Raw genomic sequence first — 23,997 nt, forward strand, 5'->3', positions numbered from 1 at the left:
TCTCACGGTCTTTCCTGCCTGGGCTGGCTTTGAACCGCGATCCTCAGATCTCAGCCTCCTGAGTAGCTAGGATTACAGGCGTGAACCATCAGTGCCCGGCTCTATGAATTAGATCTTAAGTGTCTTTATCCCACAGAGGCTGTGTGTTGAAGGCTTGGCAACCAGCTGATGGTACTGTTGGAAGGTATTAGAACTTACAGGGGTGGGAAACCTCCAGTATGGCCAAATAAGGCCCATGGAATCATTTGGTACATGGACGAGATAGATACATATGCTTCTTGTCTGCTGCCTAGGGCTGTCTGCCTGTAGTGATAATTTAGTATGACCCTTGAATGAAGTTATAAATACCAAATGGTCCTTGGCAGAAAAAAGGTTTCTCGCCCCTGTGGTGGTAGCAGCAGGTCTTGCAGTAAGACTCTGCAGGAGATGAAGAAATTCAGAGCCACTTAAATAGTTCTTCCTACTACACTTCCATTCCCTAATATTTTTCTGATACTGATACTTGAAGGATACTTCTAGTACTGACACCTGAAAGGTAGGGTCTCAGTAGAAAAGAGTCAGATCACTAGGGACATGGCATGGCTTTGAAAAGGGTATTGGGACCCCAGGCCCTTCTGTCTTTCTTTGCTGTCAAGCTGCCAAGAGGTGAGCACCTTTCTCCACCATGTGCTCCTTTATCATGACATGTCATCAACACAGGCTTAAAGGAACAAGGCTGAACACTCCTTAACAATGCCTGGATAACAGAAGAGATCAGAGAAGAAATAAAGCATTTCCTACAACTCAATGAAAATGAAAACACCTCACAAAGAAACTTGTGGGACACAGCAAAAGCAGTCCTGAGGGGCAAATTTATTGCCCTCAGTGCCCACATCAAGAGAATGGAGACAGACCAAGTAAATAATCTCATGTTGCAATTAAAACAGCTAGAAAAACAAGAAAAAATGGGACCTAAAGCTACCAGACGAAGCCAGATAACCAAATTAAAAGCAGAGATTAACCAATTAGAAAATCAGAAAACCATAACCAAAATAAACCAAACAAAAAGCTGGTTCTTTGAAAAAATAAACAAAATTGATGGCCCATTGGCTAGATTAATTAAAAAAAGAAGAGAGGAAACCCATATTAATAGGATTAGGGATGCCAGGGGAAACATCACAACACGTACCCAAGATATCCAAACAAGTCTAACAGACTACTTTCAAAACCTATACTCTCTAAAGGAAGAAAATCGGGCAGAAATGGATGCATTTTTAGAGAAATACAAGTTGCCCAAACTGAGCAAAGAAGAAGTTAACCAATTAAATAAGCCATATCCTATAATGAGATACAGGAAGCTATCAAAAGTCTTCCAACAAAAAAAAGCCCAGGACCAGATGGATTCACAGCAGAATTCTTTTTTTTTTTTTTTTAAATTGTATTTTATTTTATTTGAGAACATACTGTACGGTCACAGCAGAATTCTATAAGACCTTTAAACAAGAACTAATACCCATACTCCTCAAGCTCTTCAGAGAAACAGAGAAGGAGGGAGCTATCCCAAACTTATTCTACGAAGCCAATATCACACTCATCCCCAAACCAGGCAAAGACCCAACCAAAAAGGAGAATTACAGGCCAATCTCCTTGATGAACACAGATGCAAAGATCCTTAACAAGATTCTAGCTAACAGAATCCAGAAACACATAAAAAAAATAATTCACTATGACCAGGTAGGCTTCATCCCAGAGACACAGGGATGGTTTAACATACGTAAGTCAATAAATGTAATCCAACATATCAACAGAGCCAAGGTCAAGAATCACATGATTATCGCCACAGATGCAGAAAAGGCCTTTGACAAAATTCAACATTCATTCATGCTAAAAGCTCTGGAGAAAATAGGAATAGAAGGAACATTTCTAAAAACAATAAAAGCCATTTATGACAGACCAATAGCTAATATTATACTTAATGGGGAAAAGCTACAACAATTCTCCTAAAATCAGGAACAAGGCAAGGATGCCCACTGTCTCCACTCCTCTTCAATATAGTCCTAGAACCCTTAGCCAGGGCAATAAGGCAAGAAAAAGACATTAAAGGGATCCGCATAGGGAAAGAAGAAGTTTAACTATCCCTTTTTGCAGACGACATGATACTATACCTCCACGATCCCAAAAACTCCATCCCCAAACTCTTAGAAATCATAAATCACTTCGGCAAAATAGCAGGATACAAAATAAACCCACAAAAATCAGTTGCCTTCCTATACACTGATAATGTACAGGAAGAGAGGGAAATAAAGGGAGCAACTCCATTCACAATAACCTCCCAAAAAATAAAATATTTAGGAATTAACCTAACCAAAGATGTAAAAGAACTATTTAATGAGAACTATAAAAAGTTAAAGAAAGAAATTGCAGAAGACACTAGGAAATGGAAAGACCTCCCATGCTCCTGGATAGGCCGACTTAATATAGTAAAGATGGTAATACTTCCAAAACTAATATACAAATTCAACGCAATTCCTATTAAAATCCCAATGACGTACATCACTGAAATACAGAAAACAGTCCAAAAATTCATATGGAACAACAAAAGACCTAGAATAGCCAAAACAATTCTAGGGGATAAAGACAATATGGGAGGGCTATCCATGCCGAACTTCAAACTCTACTACAGAGCTATAATAACAAAGACAGCATGGTACTGGCACAAAAACAGACCCGAAGACCAATGGAACAGAAGATCCAGAAATAAATCCACAGGCCTACAGCCAGCTGATATTCGACAAAGGAGCCAAAGACATACAATGGAAGAAACACAGCCTCTTCAACCGCTGGTGCTGGGAAAACTGGGCAGCCACATGCAGAAAACTAAAAGTGGACCCCAGCCTATCACCATGCACCAACATCAACTCAAAATGGATTAAAGACCTTAACATTAAACCTGAATCTCTGAAACTACTGCAGGACAGAGTAGGAGAGACACTTGAACTAATAGGCACAGGAAGGAACTTCCTAAACAGAGTCCCAGGGTCACAACAAGTTGGAGAGAGACTCGACAAATGGGACTACCTTAAAATAAAAAGCTTCTGCACAGATAAAGCTATCGCAACCAAGCTAGAAAGACAACCAACTAATTGGGAAAAAATATTTACCAGCAATATATCAGACAAGGGGTTAACATCCTGTATATACAGGGAACTCAAGAAACTAATCCCTCCCAAACCTAACAAACCAATTCCTAAATGGGCAAGGGAACTAAAGAGGGACTTCTCAAATGAAGAAATAAAAATGGCAAAGAAACACATGAGGAAATGTTTATCCCTGGTGGTGAAGGAAATGCAAATAAAGACAACCCTGAGATACCACCTTACCCCAGTCAGAATGTCCCACATCCACAAATCAGCCAACGACAAATGCTGGAGGGGATGTGGAGAACGAGGAACCCTATTACACTGCTGGTGGGAATGTACACTCATACAACCACTTTGGAAAGCAGTCTGGAGGGTCCTTAGAAAGCTAAAGATTGACCTCCCTTACGACCCAGTCATACCACTTCTAGGCATCTACCCTGAACAACAGGAACCAATATACAAGGACACGTGCACCTCCATGTTTATTGCAGCACTGTTCGCAATAGCTAGGATATGGAAACAACCTAGATGCCCCACCACAGATGAATGGATCCAAAAATTGTGGTATCTATACACAATGGAATATTATGCAGCCATTAGAAATGACAAAATAATGGCATTTTCAGGGAAATGGATGGAGCTAGAAGGAATCATGTTGAGCGAGGTAAGCCAAGAACGAAGAGACAAACAGTACATGGTCTCCCTGATAAGTGGATGCTAAATCCAAAATGTTAGGTGATACGACAAAACTAACAGGACTTAAGAAACAAAGAACTCCCACTCATCTGGTTGAACCACTACCAAATATCCCCATGCTGCTGATCACATATATGGTATATAACATGTGAGCACCGTGATATATTATATACTGTGATGGACAATTTGCTCCAGGAAAGTTAGAATGAACTTGTGACTTTAAATGAGCATCATTATTCCACAATACTGTGAATTTCTGGAAATTATGTAATCACTTAATCACAATCAAAAAAAAAAAAAAAAGAACCTTGGGGAAGGCAGGGAGGGAGGGGATGGTAGGGGGAAAACAATAAAAAAAAAAAGGAACAAGGCTGAATGAAATCACAGGAAAAACTAAACTTTCTTCCTCTTCCAGCACCTCCCCCCACCCCCCGCCCCGCCCTGTAGTAATAGGGATTGAACTCAGGGTTTACAACTTGAGCTATACCTCAAGTCTTTATGCTTTTATCTGGGCAAGTCTTGGACCATGATTCTCGTATCTTTGCCTTCTGGGTAGCTGAGACCACATGTAGGCACTATCCTATCTGCCTTTTTTTTCTGGTGCCAGTTCTGGGGCTTGAACTCAGGACCTCACACTCTCACTTGACTTTTTCACTCAAAACTAGTTCTCTACTGTTTGAGCCACACTTCCCCTTCTGGCTTTTTGCTGGTTAACTGGATAGGAATCTCAGACTTTTCTGTCCGGGATAGCTTTAAACTAAGATCCTCTGATCTCAACCTGTTGAGTTGGTAGGATTAAAAACCTAAGCCACCAGTGACAAGCAAATAGAAGGAAAAGGTTACCATTTTTTGGAATAGGAAAGATTCTGGAAGGTGATTCTGGAGTTTGGTTCTGGGCATGTTAACTGTAAGAAGAATATAACTCAGGGTTGGGAAGGTGACTCAGTGGTAGAGTACTTGCCTTGCATGCATGAGGCCCTGGGTTCGATTCCTCAGCACCACATAAGCAGAAAAAGCCAGAAGTGGCACTGTGGCTCAAGTGGTAGAGTGCTTGCCTTGAGCTGAAGAGCTGAGGGACAGTGCCCAGGCCCAGAGTTCAAGCCCAGGACTGGCAAAAAAAAAAAAAAAAGAATATAACACATTCAATTGAATGTTATATATAGCTACTGAGTTTGGAGAGCTGGATTTGATATAATTTGGAGGTCAACAGCATGCAGTTGACATGTAGAATCATGAGACTGGATGATATCCTCTTGGTGACTGGTGTGAGGAAGAGATAACGTCAAGTACCTAGTATGGCACTGATATATAATACTTCTCCCCTTGTGGCATAGGAACTTGGAATTAGGATGTTCATTTCAAACTGTATTTTATTTTTTTGAGAAAGTGTCTTGTTATGTAGCCCATACTGGCCTCAAATTCATAATTCTCCTGCCACAGCTTCCTGAGTAGCTGGGATTACAGATCTTTGCCACTAGACTCTGCTTCCTTCAGCTGTATTTTAGACTTCCCCATATTTATAGGCATTTTACAACTGGTCTGGTTTTTATAGTGCTTCAGGGATTAAAAGCTGTTTTCAGATGGAATTCCCTGTGAAATTATAGACTGAGTATTGAAGTCTCCATGGTCTTACACATCTGGTAACTATAAAATATCCCACGGCCATTACCTGATCTATGTACATACCCTAATAATAACAATAAAATTATATTAAATAAGGCTCACAATAGCTCAGGAACCACATACCTGAACACCAGGATCTGGTTCCTTCAAAGGATCTAGATGCCTGCACACTCTCCTAGACTAATGGGCACATTCCTGGTACATGGTGGTGTTTTTCTCCTGAGACTGAGATTTCCTTAGGATTCTGCATGGAATGCTTTGCTCTTAGATGGGGACAGAGATCACTTTTGCATTGCCTATCAGTGAGTCCTACCCTGATTCTCCACTTAAATCTGCAGGATCTTCAACAACAGTCCCATAGCAGATTTTTCAGAGAGCCTGGAGTCTCTTGAAGGGTCAGATTTGAACCTTTGGCTGTAAATTAAGTAGCCCAACCCTAGAGACAGACAGGATCAATTCCCGGCAACCTTGAGGCCAGCAGTACCCACAGACTTACCAGGCTCTCATCCTGGTTATTTCTGTCCATCTCAACTATTTTCTTTCTTTCTTTCTTTCTTTTTTTTTTTTGGCGATTGTGGGGCTTGAACTCTGGGCCTGGGTGCTGTCCCTCAGCTCTTCAGCTCAAGGCGAGCGCTCTACCACTTGAGCTACAGCGCCACTTCCGGTTTTCTGGTGGTTTATTGGAGATAGGAGTCTCACGGTCTCTCCTGCCCGGGCTGGCTTTGAACCGCAATCCTCAGATCTCAGCCTCCTGAGTAGCTAGGATTACAGGCATGAGCCACCGGCGCCCGGCCACCTCAACTATTTTCTCATCCTCAAGTCATTGCTCTCTGCTACACTCCCTCTGCTCCTCACTTTAACTCTCCTTTTTGTTGATGAGATCTTGCTCCTTTGTATCAACAGCCTCTTCAGTGAATGTTCCTTCTATCTTCTACTCTCAAAGAAACCCAAGGCTCCTCTGAAAACATCATGTCTAACTTCTTCTGCAATGCAACTTCATCTAGCCTCATGCACCCTGGGAACACCTATCATCTTCTTCATATACCTTTTATGTGTTCAAACAACAAATAGGCCATCCTAATTTTTAAAAAATCTGTTGCTTATGTTATCCAGAAATACTAGGCTTTACCCCTCCCCTTGATGTTCTCATCACCCCCTCCCACCCCTTCACTAAGATTTTAGTTCACAAGATGTCCTCTCCAATAAATCTTATAAGGCTGTCCATCTAGATTAGAATTTTCACTTTTGTCCCACTTACAAAGCATACAGTGGGTGCATCTTAAGAAATATTAAATGAATAAGTCAAGAAATAAAATTGAGGATATGGAGCAAGTGGTTAGTTGAGTTCACGTCTCATTTCTGGGCTATAATGATAAAGTTACAGGCTAGGTTGAATCTTATTCTTGGGCTACTAATCTTATCCCCACTTTAGTGTGGAAAATAAGATTTAAGAGTTAAATGATAGTCAAGAATACAGCTAATAAGATTTGACTATCATCATTACCCATTTTGTGTGTGCGCCCGTGGATGTGCAAGTGTACACGCACTAGTCCTGGGGTTTGAACTAAGGGCGTGCGTACTGTCCCTGAGCTTTTATGCTTATGGCTAGCACTCTATACTTGACCACAGCACCATTCTGGCTTTGTGGAAGTTAAGTCTCATAGGCTTTCTAGCTCAGGCTGGCTTCAAACCATGATCTTCAGTTCTCAGCCTCCTGAGTAGCTAGGATTACAGGGGTGAACCACTGGTACCTGGTTCATAGCCCCCACTCCCTTTTGGTGCCACACCTAGGGCTTAAACTCAGGGCTGGGGTGCTATCCCTGAGCTTTTTGTGCTCAAGGCTACTGTTCTACCACTTGACTCACAGCATCTCTTTCAATTTTTTCTGAAGTAGTTTATGGACTGAATTTTCCTGCTTGCATTTTGAACTGTGATCCATAGATCTGTCTCCTGAGTAGCTAGGATTACAGGAGCCACTGGTGCCCCAGGAACAGCCCAATTTTTTTTAGTTTTATTTTTATTTTTTGGGGGGTCTGGTCGTGGGGCCTTGAACTCTGGGCCTGGGCGCTGTCCCTCAGCTCTTCAGCTCAAGGCTAGCACTCTACCACTTGAGCCACAGTGCCACTTCCGGCTTTTTTCTTTTTGCTTATGTGGTGCTGAGGAATCGCACCCAGGGCCTCAGGCATGCCAGGCAAGCGCTCTACCACTGAGCCACCTTCCCAGTCCCTATTTATTTATTTTTTGGTCAGTTGTGGGGCCTAAATTCTGGCTGGGTGCTGTCCCTCATCTCTTCAGCTCAAGGCTAGCGCTCTATCACTTGAGCCACTTCCAGCTTTTTCTGTTTATGTGGTGCTGAGGAATCAAACCCAGGGCTTCATGCATGCAAGGCAAGCACTCTACCTCTGAGCCACCTTCTCAGCCCTAGCCCAATTTTTTGTTTTGTTTTGGTCTTTTTTTTTGAACACTGGGCCTGGGCGTTGTCCCTCAGCTCTTTAGCTCAAGACTAGAGCTCTACCACTAGAGCCACAGTGCTACTTCTGTTTTTTTTTCTGGTGGTTTATTGGAGATAAGAGTCTCATGGACTTTCCTGCCTGGGCTGGCTTTGAACCGCAATCCTCAAATCTCAGCCTCCTGAGTATCTAGGATTATAGGTGTGAGCCACCGACAACTGGCTGTGAGACTAGTGTCCAATTAGCCACCAGAAAACTAGAAGGTGCTGTGGCTCAAATGGTAGAATGCTTGCCCTGAGCTAAAGAGCTGAGGGACAGTGCCCAGGCCCAGAATTCAAGCCCCATGACCTAGGAAAGACAAGACAAAAGAAAAGAAAAGAAAAGAAAAAAAAGAAAAGAAGAAAGAGGGGGGGGGGAAGGAGGGAGGGAAGGAAGGAAGGAAGAGAAAAAAAACTTTAGCTAGCAGCCTGGTAGCTCACACCTATAATCCTAGCTACTCAGGAGGCTGAAATCTTTAGAATGGCACTTTGAAGCCAGCCCAGGAAGAATAGTCTGAAAGACTCCATCTCCAAAATAACTAGCAAAAAGCTGTGCTAGAAGAGTGCCTCGGGGGATAAAGTACCAGTGAACAAGCAATCCAAATAAGTATGAGGTTCTGAGTTCAAACTCTAGTACTAGCATAAAAAAAAAAGACAACAAGGAGTTAAAGGCACGGCTCAAGTGGTAGAGTGCCAGCTATGAACAAAAAAGCCAAGTAAGACTGGGAGGCCCTGAGTTCAAGCCTTAATGTGAGACTAGGTCTCACTAACTTTGGCTAGGCTGGCTTCCAATTGCAATCCTCTCAATTTCTGACTCTTGAAGATCTGTGATTATAGGCATGAGCTACCACACTAAACTATACTTCCCAATCCTATGTATACAATTCACTCTTGTCTTTTCTTTCTCTTTCTTTCTTCTTTCTTTTTCTTTTTTTTTGGGGGTCCGGGCGTGGGGCCTGAACTCTGGGCCTGGGCGCTGTCCCTCAGCTCTTCAGCTCAAGGCTAGCACTCTACCACTTGAGCCACAGAGCCACTTCCGACTTTCTTCTTTTTGCTTATGTGGTGCTGAGGAATCGAACCCAGGGCCTCATGCAAGCAAGGCAAGCGCTCTACCACTGAGCCACCTTCCCAGCCCCTATTTCTTTAAACTTTTATTTCTATAAACTGTGGTTGGTAATTCTAATATGAGAAATCTTTCAGAGTTCTCCTTTGTTGTCTATTGTTTTTCATGGTTCTCACTAAGGAAGCTTGCTTCCTTGTGTATTTAGTTTTGTTTGTTTGTTTGTTTTACTCTCAGTGCTAGCTTCCTTGAAATGTTACCTGTGAGAAATCCATATCTTTCTTAAAAAAATTTTTATTGCTATTATAAAGGTGTTATACAGAGGGATTACAGTTTGGAGATGTTTTGCTTTTGCCAGGAGGCACTGCCTAGTCTAAAACAATATATACTGAGCTCATGGGCTTGGGAGTCCCTAGATCACCTAAATGAGAATCCTGGCAACAAATATCAAATGCTTTTGTTTTGCTGACTTTTACCCTAATCCACTGGGAGTTATCGTCATCTTTCCTGTATTCTGGCTGGGGTGAGGGCAGGTTTTGATCTAGTTTTCCTTATTGTAAGTCTTTTCAGGATTACAGTGTGGAAAGGGTCAAAGGCAGCAAACATGGAAGCAACAGATCCAGAGGCTAAAAGGAGAGGGTCAAAATTTGATCAGTTTTAGAAGAGTACAGAAATATAGAGGAGAGAGGGGCACAGCGATTTTTAAAGAACAAAATGGCTGAAAAAATTCCAGAACATATAAATTTTTATACTGCAGACTAATAAACCCCAACAAAGTTTTTTGAAAAAATACCCATACATTTGTATACCTACTCATAATTTTCTTTGGAGGTGTTGAGATTTGAGCTCGGGGCTTTGTGATTGCCAGGTAGGCATTCTGTAGCTTGAGACACACCTCTAGCCCTTTTTGCTCTAATTATTTTTGAGACAAAAATCTCACTTTTTGCCTGGACTTGCCTAGACAAGTCTATTGTTTATACTTCCTATCATAGTTGAGATGACAGGTATACACTACTATAACTAGGTTTTGCTATTGACATGAAGAATTATAAATTTTTGCTCTGGCTGGCCTGGAACCACAATCCTACCAACCTCAGCCTCATGTATAGCTAGGATGACAGATGTGCACCCTAGACCCAGCTATCGATTGAGATGTAGTCTTGAAAAATTTTTGCTTAGTCTTGAGCCATGATCCTCCTGATTTGTTTCTTCTGAGTGGCAAGGATTTCAGGTGTGAGTTACCACTCAGCCACTTACACATAATTTATATAACCTTTAAAAATAATTCCTCATAAAACTACAGGAAGTGAAAGTTAATTATATTTTCCACAAAGGAAAATTAGGACTCAGAAAGCTAAAATGTAGTACTAAGGTCACTTAATACTAAGCTGCAGAATTCAAATCTAATTTATCTGATCCAAGTTCAGGTCCTTTCCTATACCTTAGAAACGAATGAAACATAGAGAAAGACCTGCAAAGAGACAGCAACATTTTGCTGAGGAATTGCTCTTCAAAGCAAAACTTTAATTTGGAAACTTCTTCCTGGAAGAAGTTTCACCTACTGTAGTGGAAAAGCCTTTGCGGCAAGAGGCAAGAAAGTTCTAGTTTGTACTTCAGACTGTGGGTTAAATGAAATGGGGCAAACCAACAACTTGGCCAAAGACCAAGCTGACTTAGATGGTTCATGGAACCAGTCTGGAGCCCAGCAGCAAACTACACACCAGCCTTTACAGAACGTAACCATCAGGACAGCAGAGCAGGCACATCCTCCTGTCTTCCCTCATTTCTGAAGACAGCTTAAATACTGTAGTTAGCATGTCCTCAATAACATGTTCTTTGTTCATCAATGTGATTCAGCTTAGTAATTACTACGGCTTTTGTGTTCTGGTGGCATTTCATGTATTATCGTTCATACTTCATGTGTTATCGTTTTATCCTAGAGCACTAAATTAAGACTTTTCTAAGAGTGAAGCCTTAAGTTTTCTAGTATAATCATGCCTTCTTCCCTTGATGGTAACATGTGGCTGACATCTCTTCTCTAGCCTTCTAAAGAGAATTGACCATTCTTCTTTTCTAGCTGACTCCATGATGAATCAAAGCTGGGAGAGTTACCATGTCTAAACTCATAGTCTGAGGTACCAGATTCTAAGAAAAGGAGACAGATACCGGATAATTCATTAAAACCCAACAGCTCCTGGTTTGATGCTTTTACCATCTAAGGTAGCTATGGATAAGACCTTATGCAAGAGAAGAAAGGAAATGCAATTCTGATTTTCCATTATATCTGTCTTGATCAGGATAAGGGACTTAAGTATATAAAGATGACTTCACCCAGAAATAAGTCATAGGAAGTGTTAACAGAGTTTTACAAGCATTTATTGAGCACTAACCATGAGTAGCCTTGTGTAGGGTTTGAACATATAGAGCAGACATAACTCCCATGCAAAGCATGCTGCCAAATGGTGAAGTTCACAGCTATCTACCTATCATCCATCCATCTATCCAAGGACAGGTATACTGACTTAGCTTACAAACATGTATTTACCTGTACTATCCTATCCTCTAGAAAGACCAAGAAGGCTAGAACAGGAAAGAATCTTGGAGGATTAGCCTGGTGCCAGTGGCTCACGCCTGTAATCCTAGCTACTCAGGAGGCTGAGATCTGAGGATCGCGGTTCAAAGCCAGCCTGGGCAAGAAACTCTGCGAGACTCTTTTTTTTTCCCCATGGTTTTCTTATAATATTGTTTTTTTTGTTTGTTTGTTTTTGTTTTTGTTTTTTTTTCTGTGAGACTCATCTCCAATAAACCACTAGAAAACCAGAAGTGGCGCTGTGGCTCAAGCGGTAGAGCGCTTGCCTTGAGCTGAAGAGCGCAGGGACAGTGCCCAAGCCCAGAGTTCAAGCCTCACGACCGACAAAAACAAAAACAAAAAACTTGGAGGATTAAATATCCAGTATCTGAAAGTCCCCTATGAGTTAACCATTTCAATTAAATCAGTCTAACAATCCTGGAAAGTATGTATATTGTTGTCATATCTTACAAATGAAACAGGTTCAAAGTGGTTCAGTAGCTTGCCCAAAATCACAAAGAGAATAAGTGGTAACCTGGGATTTTTTGTTGTTTTGTTTTGTTTTTGTCAGTCTTGGGGCTTGAACTAGGGCCTAGGTGTTGTCCCTGAGTTTTTTCCACTCAAGGGTAGCACTCTACCACTTTGAGCCACAGTGCCACTTCCAGTTTTCTGGTGATTAATTGGAGATAAGAGTCTCACAGACAACCACAGATCTCAACCTCCTGAGTAGCTGGGATTACAGGTGTGAGCCACTAGCACCCAGCTGGTAACCTGGGATTTAAACAGATCTGACTGGCTCTGAGTCTGTGCCACTAATAAAATAGTAATCATAACAAGTTAATTATCATATAGAAAGATGATTGGTAACAGAAATAGAAAGTGCAAAGGAAACATAGAGAAAGAGATAATTGATTTTATATAGGAAGAAATGAAATTTGTTTTCTAAGTAGACTAACAAGGAAAGGAAATTCCAGGCACAAGTAACAGGACCTACAGAAAGAAAGGGAAAGAAGGGTTGATCTGTGGCATGAATGACATAAGTTGAAGCTGGAGAAAACAGGAGAGTAACCATACCAACTTTGAGTTACAACTTGGTAACTCAACTGCCTTCTACTCTAGGAGCTTTTCCAGGGGCTTCTCTGTCCCTCCACTCTTGGCAGTGGCCTCCTTCACTCATGAGCTGCCTCATTAGGGAGGCAAATGTAAAGCTTGTATTTGTACCCACCACTCTATCTTGCCCAGGCCCCTGTGGATTATAGCATGCACCAACATTCTGCTGACAACCTGCAGTCAGAAGCTCCAAGGAATCCTCTAACAACCACAGGGGGGAGCAAGGTTACCCTTCAAAGTTAGACCCCAGCATGCACAGACCATCACAGTGCCAAGGCATTTTCTCATTCTACTCACAGTTTAGAGTCCAACTTTAGGAGGAAGCCCAACCGATCATACTCTGAAAAAGAAAAGCACAAAATGTCACTGAAGTCAAGCCACTGCTGTAACAGGTTACATTTCCCAAACCTAGACCAACAAATAGAGAGCCCTTAGAAAAGAATCTAATTCAACTGCTTCAAATAACAGAACTAAATATGTAAATCAAAAAACATTTGCTGAACACCTATTTTGTGAATAACCAGGATAAGTAAAAAGAGCATTTTCAAGCTTTCTAGGCTACCCAGGCCTAGAATTTCCTTACTGCATAAATGTAATAATTGAAACTAAAAATTGGTAAATGATGAAAAAGATCCCGGAGAAAGAAGAGAACAGAAGCAATCTCTGCTTCTTCCAAGCACAATGTCTGCTGGATGAGCCAGGGTAACTATGGGGTGAAGATGTAACAACCAATGGGTCCTCCGGTCACAATAGCAGTTTTTTCCATGCTAATCACTGAGAACTGATATATCTGATTTTAAGAAGAGGAAATCTCCAATAATCACCAAAGGTGAATAACCTTTGTCCCATGTGCTTGCTGCAGGATTACAGATCTGTCCTCAAGATTTCCCACAGCAAAAACCAAGTGCAAAGGACTATTGCATGGTTCATGGCGTCCACAAAACAAACCATGAGAATCATAACTATCTTCCTGGAAGGAAATTTCTTGTGTCTCCTAAAACACTTTGCATAAGGAAAATGATGGAAGTGCCATGGAACTATTTCTTTTTGTTTGTTTGTTTTTTTGTTGGTTGTGGGGCTTGAACTCTGGGCCTGAGCACTGTCCCTCCTAAGACTAGCGCTCTACCATCTGAGCCACAGCGCCACTTCCAGGGACTATTTCTTATATGTAACGATTGTGTGTGTGTGTGTGTGTGTCTGTGTGTGTGTGTGTCTGTGTGTGTGTGTGTCTGTGTGTGTGTGTGTGTGTGACAGAGACAGTGACAGAGACAGAGACAGAGAAAAAGAAAGAGGGGGGAAGGGGAGGGAGGGAGAAAATAAGGTAGCCTGTGATTGCAGTTGTCAGCTGGCTGACTCACTCTGAGGATAAAACACAATATCAAGATGAAAAGTTGGATGGAAAAGGCTGGAAAGCAGCTTTCGAGGAACTCTGTCTTTAGTAAGTAATGAATGGCCAAGAGAGGGAAGTTATGCCTGCTGCCAAGTACTGCATGGGAATCATTCTGCAAGGTCAATTAAGCCAGACTGCTGGCTTCCACAATCAGCTGAGCCACAGTGTGAAAAGATTATACTTTTTAAACATTGAAGACACCAACTAGGACACATAACAAATTCTCTTGCTTCCCAAAAGAATTTCCTTGGGCAAGTGATGCTCTCTTCACATAATCCTGATTTGCTCTGACTCAAACAGAGGAGTCTCGCCTTAACAAACCAAGGATTTTTAAAAAAAGGTCTTCAATGAAAACAAACAAAAACCACAATCTGTAAAAAAAAATTTTTAAGTTTAATATTCTTTCAACATTCTTATTTTGTCCTCCCATGGAAAGAAAACCTTATCAACTTGTGAAATATGTGTCACTTGTTCCACATAGTGACAACCTTGGGGTGAGTGCTATTCCTCAATCCGAAGCACATACAATGCTCCCATGCTCTGGTAGATGCCTTTCAGAGATGCCTGTGAAGGCACTCCTCCTTATAAACTCAAACATCTGAAGTCAAGCAAGAACACAACTGCTTCAGGGAAGAATAGAATTCCCTTTGTAGCACATCATATCACTTATTGTAACTGTATTAAACACAAACTCTGGCCAGGCATGGTAGTATGTGCCCATAATTCCAGTTACTCAGGAGGCTGAGCCAGAAAGATAGTAAATAAGGCCAGGCTGACAATTTAGCAAGATTGTCTCCTACTTGACAAATCTAAGGACATAGTGAGATGGACTGGCTAGTTGTAGTAGAGAACTGCATGGGGGCAGGCCAGTATTACCAAAATCTGCTGCAGAAAGAGATGCATGACTAGCTACTCAGAAGGCTGAGATCTGAGGATCACGGTTCAAAGCCAGCCCAGGCAGGAAACTCCATGAAAATTTTATCTTCAGTAAACCACTCAGAAAACCAGAAGTGGCACTGTGGCTCAAATGGTAGAGCACTACCCTTGAGCTGAAGAGCTGAGGGATAGCGCCCAGACCTAGAGTTCAAGCTCCACGACCAACAACAACAACAAAAAAAGAGGGGCTGAGAAGTTGGTTCAGTGGTAGAGTGCTTGCCTCACATGCATGAGGCCCTAGGTTCAATTCCTCAGCACCACTTACAGAAAAAAGCCAGAAATGGTGCTGTGGCTCAAGTGGTAGAGCGCTAGCCTTGAGCTGAAGAGCTGAGGGACAGTGCCTACGCCTGGAGTTCAGCCCCCATGACCAACAACAACAACAAAAAAAGCATGAGTGGGCTAGGGTAGAGCTATCTTAGGAACTTCCCAAAACATCTACCCAGTGGGCTAACAAGTCCTAACAAGCTGCTAGAAACAGATACCTGGACTCCTGGACTCCTATGAGCTATGAAGTGAGCAGCAAGACTGAGGCAAAGTCCCCAAGATGAGCAGGATCTGCAAAATACCTACAAGAACTCCCTCCAAGAGTTAGCTTTAAACATGTGCCAGATCCAGAGAGTGCTCTGGTTCTTTCTCTCCATTCTAGCTATCCCAGAGGTCAGAAAAGCAGCTAGCAACTAGGGGAAGAGGAAAGAAACCAGACCTTTTTCTTGGGTCAGGCATCTAGGTACTTACAGAGAAAAACTGCTCCTTCTAACCATGTCTGTCACGGGGACTCATCATTTTCACTAACCTCTCCTCAACATCTGAGATCCAGAGAGAAAATCTGCTGCAAGCAAGCCCTGCCCCCATTCTCCTTCCCCTTGGATTTTGCATCAGGAACTGAGGGGCCCAGTTAGTCACTTTGACCTAGCAAAGCTGAAGATGTGCATCTATCAGTTGCTGGTATCACGTTGCCAGTTATGAAGAAAGCTCTTCTACAGAAGGTAAAGCCAGAAGAGGGAAGCCTGATGACATTCTGGTAAGTTCTGGCAGCCCTTGAAACCCTAAGTACTCTGGTTCTATCCAAAGTTTGGTATGGAAACCATTAACACACAAACAAAACCTAATCAGGCAAATTGCTCTGTTAAGTCAGTGCAACAGGTTTTTTGTACATGTGGAATACATTGGGGGATAACCACAGAAATCACCTTCATTTTCACTCCTGTGCCCTTAAAATGTTTTCAGTATGGAAAGTCCAGAGGAGTTCTTAATACCTCTAGGGTAATAAAAATTACATAGTCACTTATAATAAGAAGTTATAGAATTAGAGCAAGCATCTAGTCTTACACAGTAGTTGTAGCTTTCTTTTTTCCCCTTTTCTGTATTTTTTACTTTTAGTGCCAGTACTAGAGCTTGAACTTAGGGCCTTGCACTCTTGCATGGGTATTTCACTTAAGGTTGGCATTCTACTACTTGAGCTACACCTCCAGTTCTGGCATTTTGCTGGTTAACTGGTGATAAAAGTCTGCCTGGGCTGGCTTTGAACCATGATCCTCAGATCTCAACCCACTGAGTAGCTAGGATTATAGATGTGAGCCACCCTGACTGGCTTGGTTAGGGCGTTTTCTTTTGTTTAGAATTTGACACCTCATTTAGAGCTGATAATCACATCATCTACTGAGAACTCCCAATTTGCAAGAGTAATTCCTTTCCATCATTTATGAAGGCCTGAAGTTTGACCTCTTCTACAAAGACTTCCTGAGCCTCCAATCACGGATTCTACCTGACTAAGGTTTTGCTCTCCATTCTAGCCATATGTTCAGGTTTCTGAGGATCTGATATTTGTATTGTTCAGCTTCCTGATTAGAAGGAAAGCTTAACATAATCTTTAGGAAGTGTATAATGGAAAAGAGAGCAACTAGGAAGGCCAGGATTAGCTGGCAGGCAAGTCTTGGTCTCACCAGCATGCACGGATCCCAAATTTGTACTAAAAACATAACTTTCTAGGACTCTGAGCCCACCAGATACAGTTAGTATGGATATTCACATGAAGATTTTTTTTTTTCCCAGTCGTGGGGCTTGAACTCTGGGCTTGGGCGCTGTTCCTGAGCTCTTCAGCTCAAGGCAAGCGCTCTACTACTTGAGCCACAGCACCACTTCTGGTTTTATAGTGGGTTATTGGAGATAAATTCTCGTGGACTTTCCTGCCCAGGCTGGCTTTGAACTATCGTCCTTAGATCTCAGCCTCCTAAGTAGCTAGGATTACAGGTGTGGGCAACCAGCAGCCCGTTACAAGAACTTTCTTATCACCAGAAGATCCTCTCCTCTCAGGCATCAAAGCAACAAGCCAGCAGCTGCCATGAAAGAAAAATGTTTAGTCTGGTTGGCTTAGGCGTCCTGCCTCCGCCCAGGATAAGGGAACCACCACTGAGAAGCACCCGTCCTCTGCTGGGCTCTAGGTGAGAAGTGGCCTGGGTGATGCAAATCTGTACCCTTCTCCTACTGCACCTGCACCAGCTCAGTGTATAGAATCCACAAAGTGTTTTTTCAGATGCTAAAACGTTTGAAATTAACTGTTAATGCTTCTACTGGCCCTTCAAAGGATGTTAAGACTTTTCAGTCATAGTAAAAGATTTACAAAAATTACTGGAAAAAATTTGGAGAAATTATACAAACTCCTGAAAGCTTGGGAAACTGGACAAAAACAAGGCATGCATCCAAGTGTGCATGCACCTAATAATAAAACTTTCCTATACAAAGCAGAATTAACCAAATTACAGAGACAAATACACAGTTAAGTCTCCTGTGATCATAATGTGAAACACATAAACTGGTTTAAAAAAAAAAACACAAAATTTGTGAGAATTCAGATGTGACAGAGCAGTTGCTAAATTTGAAGTGACAGAGAACCTTACATGTAACAAATGGAGAATGCCTATTATTTTCAAGAATGCAGGGGACATTTCTGATACAGATCACCTGGGAGGCTCAACATAGTCACTCCCCCATTTTTATCTAATTAAATTAAGTACTGGGAAGTTATCCAGCAGAAACATGTTTTTTTTGTTGTTGTTGTTGTTGTTTTTTATTGGTCCTGGGGCTTGAACTGTGGGCCTGGGCACTGTCCCTCAGCTCTCCCGCTCAACGTGAGTGCTCTACACTTGAGCCACAGCACCATTTCTGGTTTTCTGAGTGGTTTATTGGAGATTAGAGTCTTGCAGAGGGATGGGAAGGTGGCTCAGTGGTAGAGCGCTTGCCTTGCATGCATGAGGCCCTGGGTTCGATTCCTCAGCACCACATAAGCAAAAAGAAAAAAAAAGCCGGAAGTGGCGCTGTGGCTCAGAGTGGTAGAGAGCTAGCCTTGAACTGAAGAGCTGAGTAACAGTGCCCAGGCCCAGAGTTCAGGGCCCACGACTGGATCCCTCCTCTCCCCCCCCCAAAAAAAAAAAAGTCTTGTGGGGTTTCCTGCCTGGCCTGGCTCTGAACTGGGATCCTCAGATCTCAGCCTCCTGAGAAGCTAGGATTACAGGCATAAGCCACCAACGCCCAGCTCAGAAACATGTTTTCTAAAACCTTAATTCTCACTTGAATGTTCACGTTTAATCATTGGCAATGAATACTGCCAGTTACTTTCCTTGAAGGGATATGCTCACTTCCATTAATGAGGAAATGTCTATCAAACTACAAAGTTCCAAATGCCATAGTCTGGCCATTAGGTGTTCTTTTAAGTAAAAATGGTGTTCTATAAAAAAAAAAAAAAATGTAGAGTTCTGTTGGCAGCACAAGCACACCAGCATTTTTCCTCAAGGCAACTGCTGTACTCAGTATGCAGCAAAGGTGCCATGAATACTTCTTATTTCACCACCCAGAATATTAAAAATGTGTACCTGAGGCAAGAACTCTAATGAATTTAGTAATTGCTGGGCTACAGGTATTCTAAATGGTAGAGCACTTGCCTAGCATGTGTGAGGCCCTGGGTTCAATTCTTAGCACTTCAAAGTAAGTGAGTAAGTAAATAATTTCTACTGCTTCCTTGAGAACTGGTCGCCTTTTTTCTTTCCTCCCTCCTGCTTCCTCCCTTTTACTCTGTATGTGGCCACAAAAAAATTGACAATGTTTACAAGTATAGTTTAGTGCTGGTGCATTTTTTAAAATAAAAAACACAAGGAGTCTAGCCAGTCTTGCTTTAGAATCATCAGTGGAAAAAGGAAAGAAAATCTTGGTAGCTTATGTGATAATTATGACCTTAAAGACATTTGAAATGGCTCCAAGGAAACTCTGCCGCCAGGAGTTCACAGATCACACTTCGTACACTGATTCTGCTTTCAGGCTATAGTTTCAGGGAAGTTATAGACTCCCATCTTAGGAAAAAGCCTGGTCCTCACTGTGGTTAGAACAAGGCCTCTAGAACAGAAACCAGGCCTCTAGCCAATGTTGAAAGAGCTGAACAGGCATGGGTCTTAGAGCTCATGGAGTGGAGGATTGCCCAAGAGTCTCAGAGCAGACACAGGTAGGCTAGGTAAGGTTACCCACCAGAGTATAGCTGTAGGTGAAGGACAAAACACCTGTCTTCACATATACCCATATCCATGCATATTCGTTGTTACTGTAGCCTTTTATAGTCTCCAAGCCAGATGCATGTAAGTACTCTGAAAATTAGGGTAAATTTTACAATGAGCTTTGCTTTAACTTGAAATATTTGATATAAGAGAATGACACTAGATTTGAAATCTGTTTATAGTATTATGCTGTTAAAAAATTCAGTATCATCATTTTGAGAGGAAAAAACTATCATATGCTATAAATATAATTTATTTTATTTTTGTTGGTTGTGGGGCTTAAACTCTGGGCCTGGGCGCTGTCCCAAGGCAAGTGCTCTACCACAGTGTCACAGTGTCACTTCTGGTTTTCTGGTGATTAACTGGAGATAAAGAGTCTCATGGGCTGGCTTTGAACTGTAACCCTCAGATCTCATTTTATGAGAGCTGACGGGAAAGCAATTATGTGTCCCACTCGCTGCCCCAGGGGTGATGTCAGAAGACCTGAGCCATGCCACACATGAATCATGGGAGAGGGGCTGGCCAAAGTGCAAATGCTTTTCATATCCTTTCAAGACAGGGAAATAAGCCACGACATGAGATCAATTAATCAAAGACAAACTAAAATAGGAAAAGCCGTTTTCTAAAACAAACAGAAAATCCCAGTATCCTAGACCAAATTAACTAACCTGGTAAAATAACTTAGAAATTCACAAACTAAAATCCAATCCTGTGTGTGTCTGTGTGTGTGTGTCTGTCTGTGGGCATGCACATGCGTATGTGTGTGTGTGTGTGTGTGTGTGTGTGTGTGTGTGAGAATGTGTGTGTATGTGTGTGTGTGTGGTGTTGTGGGGGAGATGAGAGGTCTGGCACGAAGCATCTGATATGACAGAGACACATAGGGAGACAAGCTCCTCACAGCTATGTTCCAGTGTAGCAGCACTACATTGGCCAATGAGTATAGGACCTCCCTGGTGTCAAGTAAAAGATCACAGACTACAGAAGGCACCCAGGCCTATGCATAAGCAAAAGCCCTTCACACTATAGCCCAAAAAGTCACTGTATCTGTCCTGGGAAAACAGTGGGTGATGTCTAGGGCTGAATAATTGAGGTAAAGTCAATTGTACTTTTATATATTTTTTTTTATTGTGAAAATACTGTACAGAGGGGTTACAATTACATGGGCAAGATAATGAGTACATTTTCAATCGTACTTTTAAAATCAATTGTATTCACACCATACCAGGGCATCCTCACTAGGCTGTAGGATGAGACAGAATGTCAAAGAGAAGCTGGCATAGAAAACAGGAAAAAATGATTCACTGTACAGTTTATGGCTTCAATATCATGGAGCTTGTCACCTGGTAGATTACATAAGGCAAGTATCCTCACTGCTTTGGCTGAATGATGGTATCCCCTCTCAGGTACGGAACCTAATCCCCAAAACAATGCTCTTAAGAGGTAGGACCTTTAGGAGATGACTACATCATGAGTGCTCTGCCTCAGTGAGTGGGATTAGTATCCTTATAAAGGAGACTTCAGGCCAGGTGCTGGTAGTGCACACCTGAATCCTAGGTACTTGAGAGGCTGAGCTAGAGAGAATCAAGATTCTAGGCTAGCCCAGCAGAAATATTTGCAAAACTTCCTTCTCAATTCAGAGCTGGGTGAAGTGGTGTATCCCTGGGAGTGGAGTATGCTACTCGGGAGGCTAAGATTGGGAGGATTGTGATTCCAGGCCAGTTTGGGCAGAAAATTATGCAAGACTTCATCTCCACAGAGGAAAACTAGATGCAGTGGCATGCACCTGTGATTCCAGCAACTACGGAAAGCCCAAAGTAGGTAGAACACAATCCAGGAACATGCCTGGATGGAAAGCAGAACCTTATCCTAAAAACAGCTACCAAAAAACAGAGCTGGGAACATGGCTAGAAGTGTGAGGTCCTAAATTCAAATCCCAGTACTGCGGGTGGGTGGTAGGAGTAAGGGGGGAAGACTTCAGGGAGCCTGTCAGCTGTCTGCCCCTTCTGCTACATGAGGACACAGAGAAGAGATCATCCATGATTTATGGGTCTTCACCAGACACTTAATCTCCTGGCACCCTGATCTTGGCCTTGCTAGCCTTTAGAATTATAAGTAAATTTCTGTCATTTGTAACTTGTACAGCCTAAGATATTTTTGCTATAGTAAGCTGAACAGACTAAGTTGTTCACCAAGCAATTACCAAACAAAATAAGAGTCCTCCTCCCCAGGCAAAAGTAACATTTTCTTCTCACTTGTAAGAACAGCACATGTCCAATTTAAAAATTCAAATTAAAAAAAACACAAAAAATTAAGTAGAAACGATTTGAAATTTCCATTACCTGCAGATAACTGCTAGAAACATTTTGGCAACTATTTTACCTGAAATTTGTCTTTCTATAAATATGTATGTAAATACATATATATGATTTTACTTCACACATGGCCTCATAATATACTTGCTGTGTGTTTTGGGTTTGTTCACACAATATTGTGGACATATTACATGTCAATAACAATGACCACATAATTCCACTGCATGATCTAACATTACTTGTTTATCCTTAAATATTCATTAAGTGATGAATACTTTTGTTTCTCATGAATATTTGTTCCTCATTTTCTACTTTTCATTCAAATATTTACTAAGCACTTATGTGTCAGGAAATATTCTACCATGAAAAACAAGGCCCTAGGCCAAATGAAGCCTACATTCTACTAGGAAAGACTGGTGGAATGTAAGTAAACAAGAAGATGGTTTCAAAGGGTGAGGGCTAAGAACAAATAAAGATAAGAGTTTTTCAGAAGGTAGGACAGCAGGATAATAGACTGTTTTGGATAAAGTGGTTTGGGAAGGCCTTTCTGGGGGGGTGAGTGTGGAATGAGACTGTAAGAGAGTCCTGTAGTTCAGGAGGAAAGAGCAATACAGATAAAGAAACAGCAAGCACAAAAGCTTTGAAACGGGGCTTGGCATCTTGAAGGAATAGCAGAATACCAATGTGGCTTGAGAGCAGTGGGAAGAAGTGGACTTCAGTGTAACTATGGAGATAAATAGGGAGTACAGCCTTAGTGCTACAGTTGGGACTTTATTCCATGTATGCTATAAGGCCACTGAAGAGATTTCAGTAGTAATAAACATGACCTGTTTCTAGGACATTATTTTAGCTACAATAAGAAGGGATTTCTCATGAGCCCAGCCCAGTTAGAAGGCGTTTACCAGTCCAGGAGAAAAAAAATGGTACTTGGACAGTAAGTGCTAGAAAGAAGTGGCTGGATAGGGTCACATTCTGAAGGTAGAAAATGGAACAATGAAGGTGACTCCTAGGTTTGTGGTTTTAAGAGTTTAGACAGATGGGAAAAAAAAAACAAAGGAAAAGAACATAGAACCTATACACATTAAATTTGATGCATATATAATTATTTTTGGTTTTGAAAGTTATTGTGCATTTTTAACATTGTTTTTCAGTTGTTCTTTGATAATATATAAGAACACAATTAACTTTTGGGTTTTGTACTTATATCCTAATTATTTTGCTCAACTCAGTTATTAGTTGTTAGTTTGTTGTAGATTTCCTGGGATTATATATTTGACAATCATTTATGAAGGATGAGTTTAATTTCTTGTTTCCTAATCTGTACACTCCTTTTCATTCCTTTTTTGATTTACCGTCTGGACTTTCAGTTCCTGATGTTAGGGCAGAGCAGTCTTCACCACAAGGTAAAGATGTTTGCTAGAGGTTTGTCTAGATGTACTGAATCAGGTTTGAAGAAGTTCCTGAGTTTGCTGAGAAGTTTTATCATGGATATTGAATTTTGTGAAATTCTCTTTTATCCTCAATTAATATAACAATGTCTTTTTATCTTAGACTATTAACAAGATGGATTAGATTGACTGATGGGGGGGGTAATGTGTGTGGGATTGGGAACTGAAATTGAACCCTCAGCGTCATGTAAGCCTAAGCAAGTACTTTACCACTACCCTGCATCCCCAGCGGCCCCCCCCCCCCCCACCTTTTTGTCATCATAGTCATCAGGCTTAAACACAGGGCCAGGGCACTGTCCCTGAGCTTTATCATTCAATTGCTCTACCACTTAAACTACAGCGCCATTTCCGGTTTTCTGGTGGTTTATTGGAGATCAGAGTCTCACTGACTTTCCTGCCTGGGCTGGCTTTGAACCATGATCCTCAGATCTCAGCCTCCTGAGTAGCTAGGATTACAGGTATGAGCCACTGGTGCCTTGCTCTGATTGATTTTTAAATATTGAACTGGTCTTCCATCTCCAGACTAAACTACACTTGGATTGCACTGTTTTTCTTCTTCTAGATCTCTTAGGGCAAATATTTAGGTTTGTCCCACAAGTCCCTGAAGCTCTGTTCAACTTCTAAAATATTTTTCACCTGTTGGACAAATTGGGTTGTTTCTATTGCTTTATTTTTAAATATACTGATTTTTTATGTCATCTTGTA

The 23,997-nt window shown here is 41.6% G+C and overlaps 1 protein-coding gene across 6 annotated transcripts in view; it reads right to left on the bottom strand.

Annotated features, from left to right (window-relative positions):
* LOC138803431 (CMP-N-acetylneuraminate-beta-1,4-galactoside alpha-2,3-sialyltransferase) overlaps positions 1-23,997 on the bottom strand; it is a 179,641-nt gene that overhangs the window by 87,771 nt on the left and 67,873 nt on the right. For all 6 annotated transcript variants that reach the window (XM_069987433.1, XM_069987432.1, XM_069987428.1 and 3 more), the window contains one exon: positions 12,963-13,005. In XM_069987433.1, coding sequence (XP_069843534.1) covers positions 12,963-13,005 — 43 coding nt within the window. The remainder of the gene's footprint in view (positions 1-12,962; positions 13,006-23,997) is intronic.

The sequence above is a fragment of the Dipodomys merriami genome, unplaced genomic scaffold (genome assembly GCF_024711535.1).
Source record: "Dipodomys merriami isolate MVZ:Mamm:240054 unplaced genomic scaffold, mDipMer1.0.p SCAF_34, whole genome shotgun sequence".
In the NCBI taxonomy this organism is placed as follows: domain Eukaryota; kingdom Metazoa; phylum Chordata; class Mammalia; order Rodentia; family Heteromyidae; genus Dipodomys; species Dipodomys merriami.